Raw genomic sequence first — 14576 nt, 5'->3', positions numbered from 1 at the left:
AATAGCCTGTATGTTTGCGTATTCTATATTCACATGAGTTTGAGTAATAATTTAGACCATGTCATACCTGACAATTACACAAACCTGAACTCTCATAATTATACTGTACATATTTATGGGAAAAATCAAGACAAAATTTTGGATGGGCATTGCAGGACTGGAATGCTTTTCATAGGGTTGTTACTTACTAAAATAAATAACTAGACACAAGGGAAGGGTCAACAGTGTAATTACAAATGTAATTACATACATTAATCACATGCAGGTATTTTTAAAATATAAGTACAATGTAAAAACATGTATGTACACAATAAGTCCATTGTATCAAATTATTAGTTTCAATGTACATAAGTACATAGTGCTTAAAGCCACTTAATATAAAGTGGGTAAAGTAAGGTTTGAAAACCTCATTAAAATTAATTAATTAATCGATGAACTAATAATAAAAAAAATCGAATTTGGAACAAAGTACAATTAAAATGAACTGAAATTCAGTGAATATAAATCATAATATAATATATATATAAGCACAGTTTGTAAATATAAACTTGAATGATGGCTTATTAGAAAGTCTAGATAGATAGATAGATAGATAGATAGATAGATAGATAGATAGATAGATAGATAGATAGATAGATAGATAGATAGATAGATAGATAGATAGATAGATAGATAGATAGATAGATAGATAGATAGATAGATAGATAGATAGATAGATAGATAGATAGATAGATAGATAGATAGATAGATCAGTCTTCGGTCTGGTCTCTGGTGATCGTCTCCATGGAAACCGCGAACAAAGCAAACAAAGGGGCTGTCGGACACAACGCTAAAATTAACTCTCAATCAATTTGATTGGATGGTGACTTTGTTAAACCCACAGCAATCATTCAAACATTCACAAGTACCTCGTTCAACACAAGCTTAATGACCCTCGTGTGAACTTTGACCCAGGTCTCACGAGGTGCTCCTGCAAGCTTCTCCGCTAACTAGCATGAAGCATCAAGCACGATCTTGTATCCGCCTCAAGCCTGACATGCTCTGACATCTTAATTGCTTTTCTCTGTGTGCACTGAAGCGCGTGAGACGTATCGCAAATGAAGATTTGTTTGGATTTGCGTGTGGAGGGACTGTGGAAGAGGGAGACATGTTTTACTGCTAAGGCTTTGAACTCCAAATGGGCAGGTATCAATAATTCACCAACAAACAGGCTGGTGAGGCTGCATGTCAATGATCGGTAAATAATTCAACCTGTGGGTGACGGGACGTTGATGCCGAGTTATTTCAATGCAGAAACACTGTTATGATGATCTGAAATGCATTTGATGAAAGAAAAGAGAATTATTGGTTGTATCGTAGAAAAGAAACAAATGGATACAATTGAGAATTAAGATGCTCACCAAGGCTGCATTAATTTGATCAGAAATACTGTAAAAACAGTAATATTCTGAAATATTATTACAGTTATAATTGTTTTCTTTGTGATTATATAGTCAGATGTAATTTATTTATGTGATCAAAACTGAATTGTCAGCATTATTCCAGTCTTCAGTGTCACATGATCCTTCACAAATCATTTTAATATGCTGATTTGATGATCAGGAAACATTTATGATTATTATCAAAAACAGAAACTGTGATGCATTTATTTAAAGTAGAAATTGTTTGTAACATCATAAACGTCTTTACTGTCACTTTTGGTCAATTTAATTTGTCCTTTCTGAACAAAAGTATTCATTTCTTTCCAAAAAATATCTTACTGACAGTAAACTTTTGTACGGTGGAAACGGTGTACTACACTGAAGAGTTTAGTCATGATGGAAGAACACTACATTACATCTTTATTTCACAACACATGCTTTCTGTTTTTCACCTTTACAGTTGCATGTATTTACTTAGCCGACATTATTACTTGCAGTGACTAAATAAAAAAAAGGGCATTTTTCATAAAGCAATCAGCAAAATCACCAGTAGTGACTCGAGTCGTTGGATCGGTTCACTGAAAAAAGATTTGTTCACTGATTCATTAAATCAAAATGGAAGTTTTTTGGCTTTTAGTATGAATATGTTAGCATTAAGGTTATCTATAAGCTAGTGTGCTCCAAAACAAAATATTAGCATTCAAAACTTACAGTCTACCACTTCCTCCAATATGGATCAATATTTTGATGACATCACTCTGCACTTCAGCTTCTCTTCAGATTTTCTACCCAATCAAATGCTCTCTAGAATCTGAAGCTCCGCCCCCTTACATTATAAACAGATGTTGAAACTGCGGCTGAAATCGGTCACTTGTTCACACATTATTTTCTATATAGGGGGATAGGGAACGATTCAGACAGTGTAAATATGCTTTCCATTGGGGCGGACTGTAGCTTTACTGAGCTCAACGGCTCTTGCCGATCTGTGAAATAAACTAAATGGTATTGGCTATTTAAAAAGGGGAGGAACTGTTCGATATGTCCGCCTGGTCTTCCTGTTTCAGTGGAAATTATGTCAACACATTTCAAGGCGTTTCAAGGCACATGATTTATTGATTGATTTGTTCTCTTAAAAGATTCACTCAAACAGAGATTAATTCAAGAACAATTCATTTGAATCGCTATTGGCACCTACAGTAAATGAATGGCACCTACACCAATCAATCTTTTGCAACCTATTTAACTCATTTGACTGAGTGTTTAACTTTGCATGAACAGAAACAAAGCAGAAGCCAGACATAAAGACTGAAGTCCATATAATGCAAAACGGATCGTGTTGACAACACTTAGCCGAAGTAACTCTCTTTGCAAAGCTACTGCGCTGAATCGTGAGTTTTCAGGAGGTGTCTTTGACCAGAGCTGGAGTTAAATCAATGGTTCCACACAGGGGCAAGAGTCTTCATTCAAATGAGAGAAATTGATTGGTTACCATTGCCATTTACATATAAATGAGAGCAGTTATCGGCGCGTCCACTTGTCTGAGTTTCTTGACAGCTCTAACTTTGCTGAACTCATTTTCTGAATAGTTTCCAGTCCAGAAGAGAAACCGTGATACATGCACGAAATAATAAATTAGCCAGCTATTATGCGGGAAATTACATTGAGAAGCTGGGAAAACTTTCCATTAAGTTTCAAGGGGTGTGAAAATGGTGCTCTTCCTTAAGGTCTACAGTCAGGAAAAATAAAATAAAATAAAAAATAAAACGAAGTTCAATCTTCAGTGTTAGCATTATAGAAGTATTGAAAGCGCAATTGCACATAAACTAACTATTTACATAAACCTCTGACCAGGGATAATGATTGGAATATAATGGCAGAACGATTGGATTACATACGTTTTAGACTCCTTTAGACATATATGATAATTCTGACATTTACACTTGTTTATTTTAAATGAGAGAAAATGTGTAAATGACTTCATAGTGGTTTTTCAAAAAAAATCTGTTTTAACAGCAAACTTTACAATGTGCACCGCCCTGCATCCCTGTATCCGGTAATTATATTTATAGGCCTATATGGTTACACAGACATTGATAGATCTCTGTTAAAATCTGTTACAATACTAGACACTTATCCACAGCTGACGGCTCACACATTAATGTTTGCTCCCTCACAGCCATATGAAAGCAAACACACTGTATATCTGATTCTATCATTGACCTCCAGCTCTATGGATACGCTGCAGTGACACATCACAGATGGTGTGGATCAGTACAGGTCAACAGAGACGTCCTAAGCCTCTGCTCGGCATGCTGGGAACTCTGAGCTCCAAGATGCTAAATTAAGATGCAGAACAGACTCAATGCATTCAACCCCTCCAAGATATAGTTTTCCCACTTTCATAAACGAGAGGGATGTGAGAGACAATAAGAAGTAGAACATGAAGAACGAGGAGGCTCAGAAAGAAAGCGAGACATAAAGAAAGAGACGCAGACAGACGAGAAGATACACAGACAGAGAGGGTATGACTTGCATTGTGATTCACTGCGAAATTCAAAGGTAACAATGAACCTGCCATGCAAAACTATTTTTAGAGTTGAAGTGTGTCATTTCTCACATTAGTGGCAAGAAATGGAACTGCAAAAATAACGACACCAGACAGGTTTCCAATCATTTTCTGGTGGATAAAACCAACATTATTATGTTGAATATGCCTTTTCTCTTGCAAATATGTCACTTTACATGTCTTCAGATATGTTTCAGTATGTCTATATAGTTTAGTGTCAGATATTTTAGTACATCAAGTTAAACTAATTGACAATTAGAAGAGTTTAGCTGAAATAAAATATGTTTAAGTTTTTTAAAACTTATTAAGGAGAGTTTTTCTTTCAATCAAAGGCTAACAATTCTAGTATTCTATTTTGTAAACATCCAATTCAACACAATTTAATTTCTTCCACTGAGTCAAAACTTTCTGCTGGCCCTTAAGTGAACTTCATCACTTTAAACATCATCATTTTCACATCAAAGAAATAGCACACTTAACCTTTAAGAAAGATTGAGGATCTGAAACGGGAAAGTAATTTTTGGACAAAGGAAGTAAAAAGCACTGCCACTGAAATCACCCCTTCTGGATGGAAACTAAAGGCCTGCATTAGAAGAACACAAATGCTGTGACCATGGGCTTCTCTTCCTGCGTCCGTGGGCTGAGCTCAAGGAGAGAAGCTCATTAGCCTGATGCTCTGGGCACACAGAAGCTGCAGGGTGGCTTTCTGCCACAGGCAAGTTGTATTGAAAGCTTGTGTCGGCTTTGGGCCGCTCGGTATCATGGGTAATGGTTAGCCCAGAATATTGACACCATAATCCTACTGCATTCACTCGTTGATTCTGCTTGGAGTCTGCCCTGTGGGGAAAAAAAAGGACACACTACCATATAATGGTAATATAATGTGTTTTGTTTTTTTTGTATGTTTTGGCAATGTACTATGGTAATACCACAGTATTATTTGAAATATACAGGTATAGTAGCCTATCAGAGGGTAACAAATATGCTACTTTGAAATACACTATTCCTCGAAAATGGTTTTTACCATGGTACTTTCAAATTATCATGGTAGTACCATGGTACTTTTGATACGCGTTTTCCATTTAAAAAATAGTGAATACCCTACAAAAGTACTTATAAAAGTACTTGTATAAGTACAAAAATATAGCACTTGTATAAGTAAAAAAATACTGTGGTGATGAACTTTTAATATTTACCGTTGTACCATGTACTATGGTATTTATATGGTACTGCAACCTACTTCCAAAGTGTCATAGTACTACTATGTTACATGTCCAGCATAATGGTAGTACCAGGTTGCTTTCCATTCTGTTATTGTTTTTTTGTTGTTGTTTGTTTTTTTGAGAAGTATTGTGGTGGTGATACTATGGTACAGTAATGGTATGTAAATTCTTTGGTATTTATTTTACCTTTCTGTAAAGTACTTACAATAATTAAACACTTATACATGTATAAACACACACACACATATACATATATATATATATATATATATACATATAGTTTTATATATTTTATTTCAGTTGATGTTTATTGTATTTCAAGTAACTATTTTTTGTATTGTTTTAGTTTAAGGTAACTATATTAACATTGGATAGTACCATGGTACATGTCCAAAATCAATGTCAAAGTGCTTCTGATGAGTACACTACTTTTTTTTAACACCAATGAAGTCTGATCTGCTGAAGACGCCTTGCGCTGCTCTCCAGAAAGAGTTTTTCATTCAGTCAACGGCTCAAATTCTAGTAAAGGTCAGTAAAATGTCCAATTCATGTCCAAACTGTTCAATTCCACTGGCCCATAATCGGATATCATTACATTTAAAGTCATAGCGTCCCGCCCGACTGGTCCATTTCCACAACAGGGGGAGGTTTCTCAGACTCCCTCATCAAGGGACAAATTGCTCTGGACATCATGTGCCAAGAGTCCCGCTGAACGTCCACGAGAGATCTCTCTGAGGACCAGTGGCTTCACGCTGAGAATCCCAGCTAATATCCTCTCCGTGTTCCCCTCATCATCATCGAGGAGCACACTTTGTCATCTTATCAGAGATGACGACGGCACCCCAGGCCACGAAATGATTGTGATTCCATGCAGAAAGACTGAAGCGCTGGAGAGAACCTGCTGTGAGGGAACTTCTGTAAGGCCTCCTCTAAAGGTCTCTTTCAATCCCGATATATCCCTCTTTTTCCCCATCAACACCTCACTAACCATCATGTCTTAAGATATATATATATATGGTGAGATGGAAGAGATTAAGAGAAATATTAAAAAGGACAAGAAAGACCTTCTCCTTAAAGCTGATGCAGTTTAGAGGTGTGCAATTTTTCGATATTAAAATACTTTGTTTTTATCCCCGTTCAATTTGATTACTTTAAGTAATACATTTGTATTTTGACTTCTTTCACTCAAAAATAAATAGATAAATACAAATAGGTCTAAATTTAAGATTGATGTATTTGAATTGCATATAATAGCTCTACTCATTTGGATTATACAGTTTTAACACAACTAAAAAAAACTTAATGTGATGCATATTTAAACAGGTAATATTCCTGCACTCCAAAAATGATGGCATAGTTAATAGTTATTACTGTAAAAAAAAAATGCATCTCTTTGATTTTAATTAAATAATCATATTTTCAAAATGCATTTATTCAAAGTGCTTATAAGCATAAATCATAAATTAAATAATCTGTATAAATCATAAATAATTACATTGATTCAGTAAAAAATTGTATGAGCATGGTTAAAATATGCTAGCTGTGGATCAAAAATCAATTAGTCAAAATGAATGAGACTGAAACTAATTGGATTTATTGATGATACATATACACTAAGCGGACACTTTATTAGGTTCATCTTGCTAGTTTCGGGTTGACCCATTTGCCTTTAGAACTGTATTAATACTTCGTGGCAGAGATTCAACAAGATGATGGAAACATTCCTCAGAGATTTTGCTCCATATTGTCATGTTAGCATCACACAGTTGCTGCAGATTTATCAGCTGGACATCCATTATGAGAATCTCCTGTTTGCTGCTCTACTGGATTGAGATCTGGTGACTGTGGAGATCATTTGAGTTTAGTGAACTCATTGTCATGTTCAAGAAACCAGTTTGAGATGATTTGAGCTTTGTGGCATGGTGTTTTATCCAGCTGGAAGTAGCCATCAGAAGATGGACACACTGTGGTCATAAAGGGATGGATATGGTCAGCAACAATACTCAGATCGGCTGTGGCGTTTAAATGATGCTCAATTGGTACTAAGAGGACACAAGTGTGCCATGAAAATATCCTCCACACATTTACTGCTCCAGCAGCAGCCTGAACAACTGATACAAGACAGGATAGAACAATGCTTTAGTGTTGTTTACACACCAAACTCTGACCCTACAATCTGAATGTCGCAGCAGAAATCAAGACCCATCAGACCAGGCAATGTTTTCCAATCTTCTATTGTTCAGTTTTGGTGAGTCTGTGTGAATTATAGCCTGAGTTTGCAGTTCTCATCTGACAGGAGTGACACTGCTGTTCTGCTGCTGTAGCTCTTCTGCTTCAAGGTTTGACATGTTAAGAGATGCTCTTCTGCAGACCTTCGTTGTAGCGAGTGGTTATTTGAGTTACTTTTGCCAGTCTGGCCATTCTCATCTGACATCAAGGAATTTTTGCCAAAAGAACAGGAGCACACTGGATATTTTCTCTGTTTCAGACCATTCCCTGTAAACCCTGTGTGTGAAAATCCCAGTAAATCAGCAGATTCTGAAATACTCAGACCAGCCCGTCTGGCACCAAGAACCATGGCACATTCAGTCTCTTAAATCAGCTTTCTTCCCCATTCTGACGCTCAGTTTGATCTTCAGCAGATCATCTTCACCTTAGCTGACTCATTTCGAAGGCTGTGTCTATCGGAGGACGCATTTGTCGGCAGCATACTGTACATCATTGAGGCGGATCCATTTCAGTAAATTAACCTTTACATTCCATTTATGCATGACTGACAAATTTGCATCACATTAAGTTTATTAGTTTGTTTATGTTATAACTGTGTAATCCTAATGGATGGGAATTTTCTCTGCAATTCAAATACATGAATACTTAAATTCAGGGCTAAATATTTGTTGAGCGATCAAAACATCTTTAGCCTGGTGGATGATTAAAACAGGTGAAAAAATCCACCAGAACATATGTCTGTATAATAGTCGGTTCAGATATATATATAATTTTTTTTATTTTTTTTTATTCAGGAACTTGAAGGTGATAACAGATTATGACAATATGTCTATTGTCCTAAAACACATTCAGCAGGAAGGGAAGAAAGTGAATCTATTACAGTAGGACAGCACCATCAGGCTTCAGGATGGTAAAACATCATTGATTTGGCCAGGCGGGCGGAACAGGGATAGAATAAACACCAACGTGTTAAGACTGAAAATGGATTTTTAAATATGTATTCATTGATTTTCTAGTCTCTAAGTGTTCCGTGGTGACGTGTTATTTTGAAAAAGAGAGGGATATGAAAAGAAGCATAAACTAATTTGCCTTCAATCGTATTAATTAAAGCAAAACATTCAAGCGTGAGTCAGCGTTAGAGCTTTTACTGTCCTCCAAACTGAGAGTGATTGCAATAATAATCAAATCAACACAGATGTTTGTTTGTTCAGGGAGCATCAGTACCTTTGGCTCTGGAGGTGAGATGGTGACGTTTATTTAGCTGTGCAAAAGAGAATTTTTTTTTATAGCTTTTAAAAAATTATTCTGAATGACATACTGAAAAGCGCAACTGATATTTTAATCATAGAAAGGACAGGTAAAACATTCATTCATTTGGCAGATACTGGTTTCCAAAGTGACTTGTATTGTATTCAATGTGTGCAATTTATCAGAACATGTATTTTCTCAGATTCATATCCATGTCCTTGGTGTATCTGTATCACAGTTTGAATTCACAGGGAATGCATGAACTGAAAAACTGTATAACCTTAATGCAATATAAATCACTCTGAATAAAAGCATCAGCCAAATGTAAAAGTAATTGAAATGCACGAAAACATAGTACTTTGTGTCCTGTTTTCCAGTATAAATATCTAAACATTCTTAAATGTACATGATACATTTACATGAGAAGCAAAATAGCATATGTTTAATTAAGACTTTTAAATAGCTTTTGTTTTCTGAAAAAAAAAAAAACATCAAAATGATGATTTTGCTTAAATCAAGAAAAAATATATACTTTTTACGCCATTGGAAGACATTGTAGGAAAACTTTGAGCCATGCATCTTTTAACTAGTCTCCCAAAACTGCATGATGGCTCTAACGTGTCTATAGGGCAAACGCTTGATCTACTAACCATACATCCAAATTATGTGAACAATGTATAGTCCAAGTTCTCCCTTCAGAAACATTTGCTGTCCAGAACAGCTTATAAAACAGGCTGCTGTTAAATCCTATGACAGATTACAGTAATATATAATGTGAGGGATGACATTTATAAAATAAACAGCTCCATAAATTGCTGGTAATGCCAATGGTGGATGTGTGTCCTCCCTCCATGAGCAGAACACACCATCTATCTGAAGCACTACCACATGAACATTCGATTAAAACACAGATAGTGTGATTAAAACCACAGTACACATATTACTGTGATTATTGTTAGGTTACTGTGGTTTATTATGAGCAAAATAACATAAGCAGTCACAGTATTCTGTTTACATGAACTCCAGCTTAATCACGGTACTGTCTTAATCCCACTATATGGATTCATGTAAATGAAACCATTGATTAATAATTCAGAAATAATAGGATAATTGGATATGAAAGCCTAAACATAAAACCACATCTGAAAGTCACCAGAAATTGATGCAAAAAGTGAATAGCAATAAAGGTCCAGGCACCCTATGACCACTGAATTTCTATGACTTTTAATTGCATATATATACACAATAAAATACTATATATATCCGGAAACCAGAATTAGAAAATATTTCCAGAACCCTGAACCATTTTGAACAGCAAAAAATACTGCCAGTGAAAAATGACATGTGAAGGCCAAGTATGGTAACCCATACTCAGAATTTGTCCTCTGCATTTAACCCATCCAAGTTAGTGCACACACACATTAGGAGCAGTGAGTAGTGAACACACACACAGGCTTTATGCACACAATGCCATAGTTTCATACATCTATGAGCGAAGCTAAAGTGGTCTGCTCTGATCTGTTGGCCTGAAACATTAGCAACACATGAAACAGGATCATGTGGGACATCAAGGAGCTTGTTCAATGTTTCATTTGATGGTATTTTTCCTGGCGAGGCTCACCTGATTGATGTGCTTCAGTTTATCAATGACTTGATTGATCACCGGGTCGGCCTCCTTCACTTTGACTTCTGGGTTTTCTGCCTGGGCTTTAATCCCGTTCCCAACCACTCGCAGAGTGTAGCTATAAAGACAAAAAAAGGATAAAGAATGAGAGACGGTTGTTCGCCGTGAGTGGGTGTCGTTTCTTTGGATTCATGTCCAATATTTCAGTGCTAAGGCAGTTGAAGCTTTGTTGTTGGCTTGATGAGGAAGGCCTTACATGAACCAACTACATTTGTCAGCATAGCAAAGAAAGAAGCGTGAAGAATCCCTGAAAAACCCACAAGAGCCTGAGACGGGACAAATAACTCAAGCCACACTAAAAAGCGATAGCACCTCAGGCTGAGAGACAGATTGGGGTTTATGTGGGGCAGAATGGATATGTGCTGTGATTGGCCGCAGATAAGACGCACTAGTGCAGAGAAAGCACTGCTGACAAATGACATGAATTATTACAATTCTTTATGGGTGAATTCGTTTTACACCAATGCTAGAGTCTGCCCATCCTATTGAGACTCACCTTGAGAAGGACACATAAAAAGTAAAGCCTTCAAACAGTGAGGACAAATATATGAATGAATAGCAAAATGGACTGTGGGCACAGGTTATCAACTCTGTTTACAGGCAATAAAAAACATCTTTATGGAACTGAAAAACTCTTTCTTAAAGTGCTCCTGAGGTGAAGATTTTAATGTTGTTTATATGACTCTGTGGTGCTTTTAATATGTTTTACGACAAACAATGTGCAAATTCATTAAGTTAACACCATTGCTGAGTATTTTCTCTTTGGTTCACTGCAGTGAACCAAAGACAGTCTCAAAAACACGGTTTGAAATCCCTGGTGTTTCTGACGTCACAAACTACCTTGTAACCAATCAGATCAACAAGTGATCGTCAACGAGTGGATCTCTGAGCTGAGTTGAGTGAGTGACTGGAGGCGGGGCTCATTTGCATATTCATAGAACCGTGTATCCTAAACGAAAACAACAGGTGTAGTTACATTCAGGCTATTTTAAGACCTGAATATTTTTTTTCAAGAAAAAAACATTTAAATATGACATTTTGGTGATCAAAGATGAGTTTTAAGGGATACAATTATTGACTAAGGCAGCCTTTAAGACACTAGGCTTGAGTATTTTAAATACGTTTAGTAAAGGCTATTAAAGTCCCCCTATGGGGAAAATCAATCTTTTAATGTTGTTCATATGTCTATGTGGTGTTTTTAATATGCTTTAAGACAAACCATGTGTAAATTCATAAGTCAACCCCATTGCTGATTATTTTCTCCTTAAATGGACTATAAGTGGACGATAAGTTGACGTACTTGGACGTTGACTCAATTTCTGACGCAAACAAACTTTGTTATATTATTTTCATGTTATCACTGTGAAGCTGCTTTGATACAATCTGTATTGTAAAAAGTGCTATATAAATAAAGGTGACTTGAGTTGACTAAGTAACTTTTTAGGTAATTTATAATCTAAAATCAATATTTTTATTCATAAATATGTCCCCAATGGTGTACAAATACCTCTGCCAATTATCTGATTTATCCTCGTAAACAAAGAATCTATTATATTTATATACATGTGACGGGAAGGTCCACGGAGGCTTCCATGTCGTTCCGCCATCTTGAAAAACTATAATAGCAGAGAGGGTCAAAAAGTACTAGGCCAACGCGTTTCCACAACACGTTTTCGTTCAGAGCCAGCGTCACGTGACTGAAAGCAGCAGAACTGGAGGAGCAGAGCAGTGAGATGCGCTTGTCACTTTTATTTTTAATAATGGACAATACCTATGCCGAGCCACTGGATAATAAATCCTCTTTGCCAAAACATACGATGTATGATTGTAAAAGGAAACGTGACAGGAGGATACAAAAAACACGAGTGAATGTCGGGATTGCTTTTTCCGGGTAGAAAGAGCTAATGCAGGAGAAAGAATTCATAAGAGACGCTGAAGTCCTGCTTTCTCCTCGACAGGTAAGTCAATGTTACAGTCTTAATTACACGTTTTTTTTTGATTGTTTACTTTATTATATAGACAGAAGAACATTTACAGCTAAAAGTTAAAACAGGCTCTTTGATGAATAGCAGCTATTGAGTAAAGTAGCTAGAAATTCGATACAAATATATTTTAATAGAGCATATGATTGTTCTTGCATTGTTTGCATAGCTAAGCCTAGTTCAATTTTTATGTTATCTGATATTTTCTGTTATTTATCATTTATACTGTGACCTCACATTGAATAATACAGACGCATAAATTCTGTATGTAGCTCTTGTAGCTGCCGGGTATCTTTGTCGTCGTTGTATTGACTCTCACTCTCCTCCTCTTCCTCGTCGTCCACCTCCTCGCCTAGATCCCACTGATCCACTGCCTCTCTGTCCTCTTCCTCTACCTCTACTTCTTCCTCTCCCTACTGTTGAATCATCTGATGATGATATCTAACAATGCACATACTTCAAAAAAAATATAACGAGTAAACAAGGCATAACTACTAATTACAATAGTTCATGTTTTTGACACTCATTACTTCATACTGTAACATTTGTTTGTTCGTTGTGTCAATTTGAAGTTTGTTTGAAATAACAAACCTGTTCACCCGAAGGAAAACTCGTGTGGAGTTTCCAAAGGAAAACAAAGTGCTATTAGAAGACATCCTGTCATAGCTTTTTGGTACATAACAGCTACCGTAGTTGCAACACGCATTTGAAAACGCGAGGCGCTGAAGAGCACAATTCGTTTGAATGCAAAATATAATTTCACCACTAGATGGGAGAAATTCTTACTTAATGTCCCTTTAAAAGTGAACCAAAGACAGTCTCAAAAACATGGTTTGAAATCGCTGGTGTTTCTGAAAATATTCAGATAGTATGCATATTAAGAATATTAACAATAATTTTACTATCAAATGTTTGAGCAGCTATAATTGCAAAAGCTTCGGATTGTAAAGCCTAAACCTTTTACCAACGGTAACGCTATGGACGTAACATAGTAATACTATGCAATTGCTTAAAGTACACTGGAGTACCATGTAAATACTACTGTATTTGAATATAGGGTTACACTTTATTTTAAGGTGTCATTGTTACAATGTAATTAAATATTTAAGTACAGTGTAATATTAATTAACTACATGTACTTACTATAGTGTTAGGGTAGGATTAGGATTTGGTTGAGGGTTAATTGCATGTAATTAGGCATAATTTACTGTTATTACTATGGTAATTACATGTAACATATGTAACAAAGACACTGTAAAATAAAGTGTTATCGAATATGGTATCATTCAGTACAGAAGGCAATATTAAAGAAACAGGGATCCTGCTAGTACCTGTTTTGTAAAAGAGTCAGATTAAAACTACGAAAATAAAGGACACAAAAAACATGAAAATAAGACAAAAAAGAAAAAGAAAGCATGCTAGTTATGCCACACTGAGCCTCCCATCACGCACGAGCATGTAGTTTCACCTCAGCGGTGTGTCTGAATGAAGGACGCGAGACAAAAAGCCCCTCAGAACACACTGAGCTGTCTCCTGCGCTGCTTTGATTCCAGCTTAAGGCAGAAGAGGTGTGTGTGTGTGTGTGTGTGTGTGTGTGTGTGTGTTAGCTCAGGGCTGTCACTTAGCCATTCCAGCTCTTTCCACACACTCATCTGAATAACGCTCTGAGAGAAAGACACACACTTCAGTGGAATGCAAATGCTCCAGAAATACACACTAAGTCTCGCTGTGTGTTTTGTGCTCTTGAGTACGGTGGCCCATTAGAGCACAACACAACATAATTTAAAAAGCAAACAAGTTCACAACACAACGAAATTAAGCCACAGCACAACGGAAATGAATCCACAGCACAACGGAAATGAATCCACAACACAACAAAATAAAGCCGCAACACAACGGAAATGCTCCCGACCACTAGAGGCCTCCGGGAGCGTGATACAGTTCCCATGCCATTGTTCTATAGAGTATGTAACCATTGTATATCGACATAAAATAGTACATCAAAATCACATACATGAATTCTATCTGGGTATTTATACCCGAGAATGTTTTGACGCACTACCAGAGTGCATCCCTAAGGAAACGTCTGGTAATTCCCCCAAGTGGTTAAAACATATAATTTATTGTAATATAATTTTATAAATAAAAATAAAAAAAAAACATTTGGTGACTTGCAGAATTACAAGCTATTGGCACAATTGCACCTGTAATAAGTCAGTCTAG

The 14576-nt window shown here is 36.3% G+C and overlaps 1 protein-coding gene across 1 annotated transcript in view; it reads right to left on the bottom strand.

Annotated features, from left to right (window-relative positions):
* The window catches only part of gpc5a (glypican 5a), a 164734-nt gene that overhangs the window by 66442 nt on the left and 83716 nt on the right, over positions 1 to 14576 (bottom strand). The window contains exon 6 of the mRNA XM_077205400.1: positions 10309 to 10429. Coding sequence (XP_077061515.1) covers positions 10309 to 10429 — 121 coding nt within the window. The remainder of the gene's footprint in view (positions 1 to 10308; positions 10430 to 14576) is intronic.

This window comes from Siphateles boraxobius, unplaced genomic scaffold (assembly GCF_051911475.1).
Source record: "Siphateles boraxobius isolate OS27281-9 unplaced genomic scaffold, OSU_SipBor_1 53, whole genome shotgun sequence".
Lineage (NCBI taxonomy): Eukaryota > Metazoa > Chordata > Actinopteri > Cypriniformes > Leuciscidae > Siphateles > Siphateles boraxobius.
This window is presented reverse-complemented; position numbering and strand designations above follow the sequence as displayed.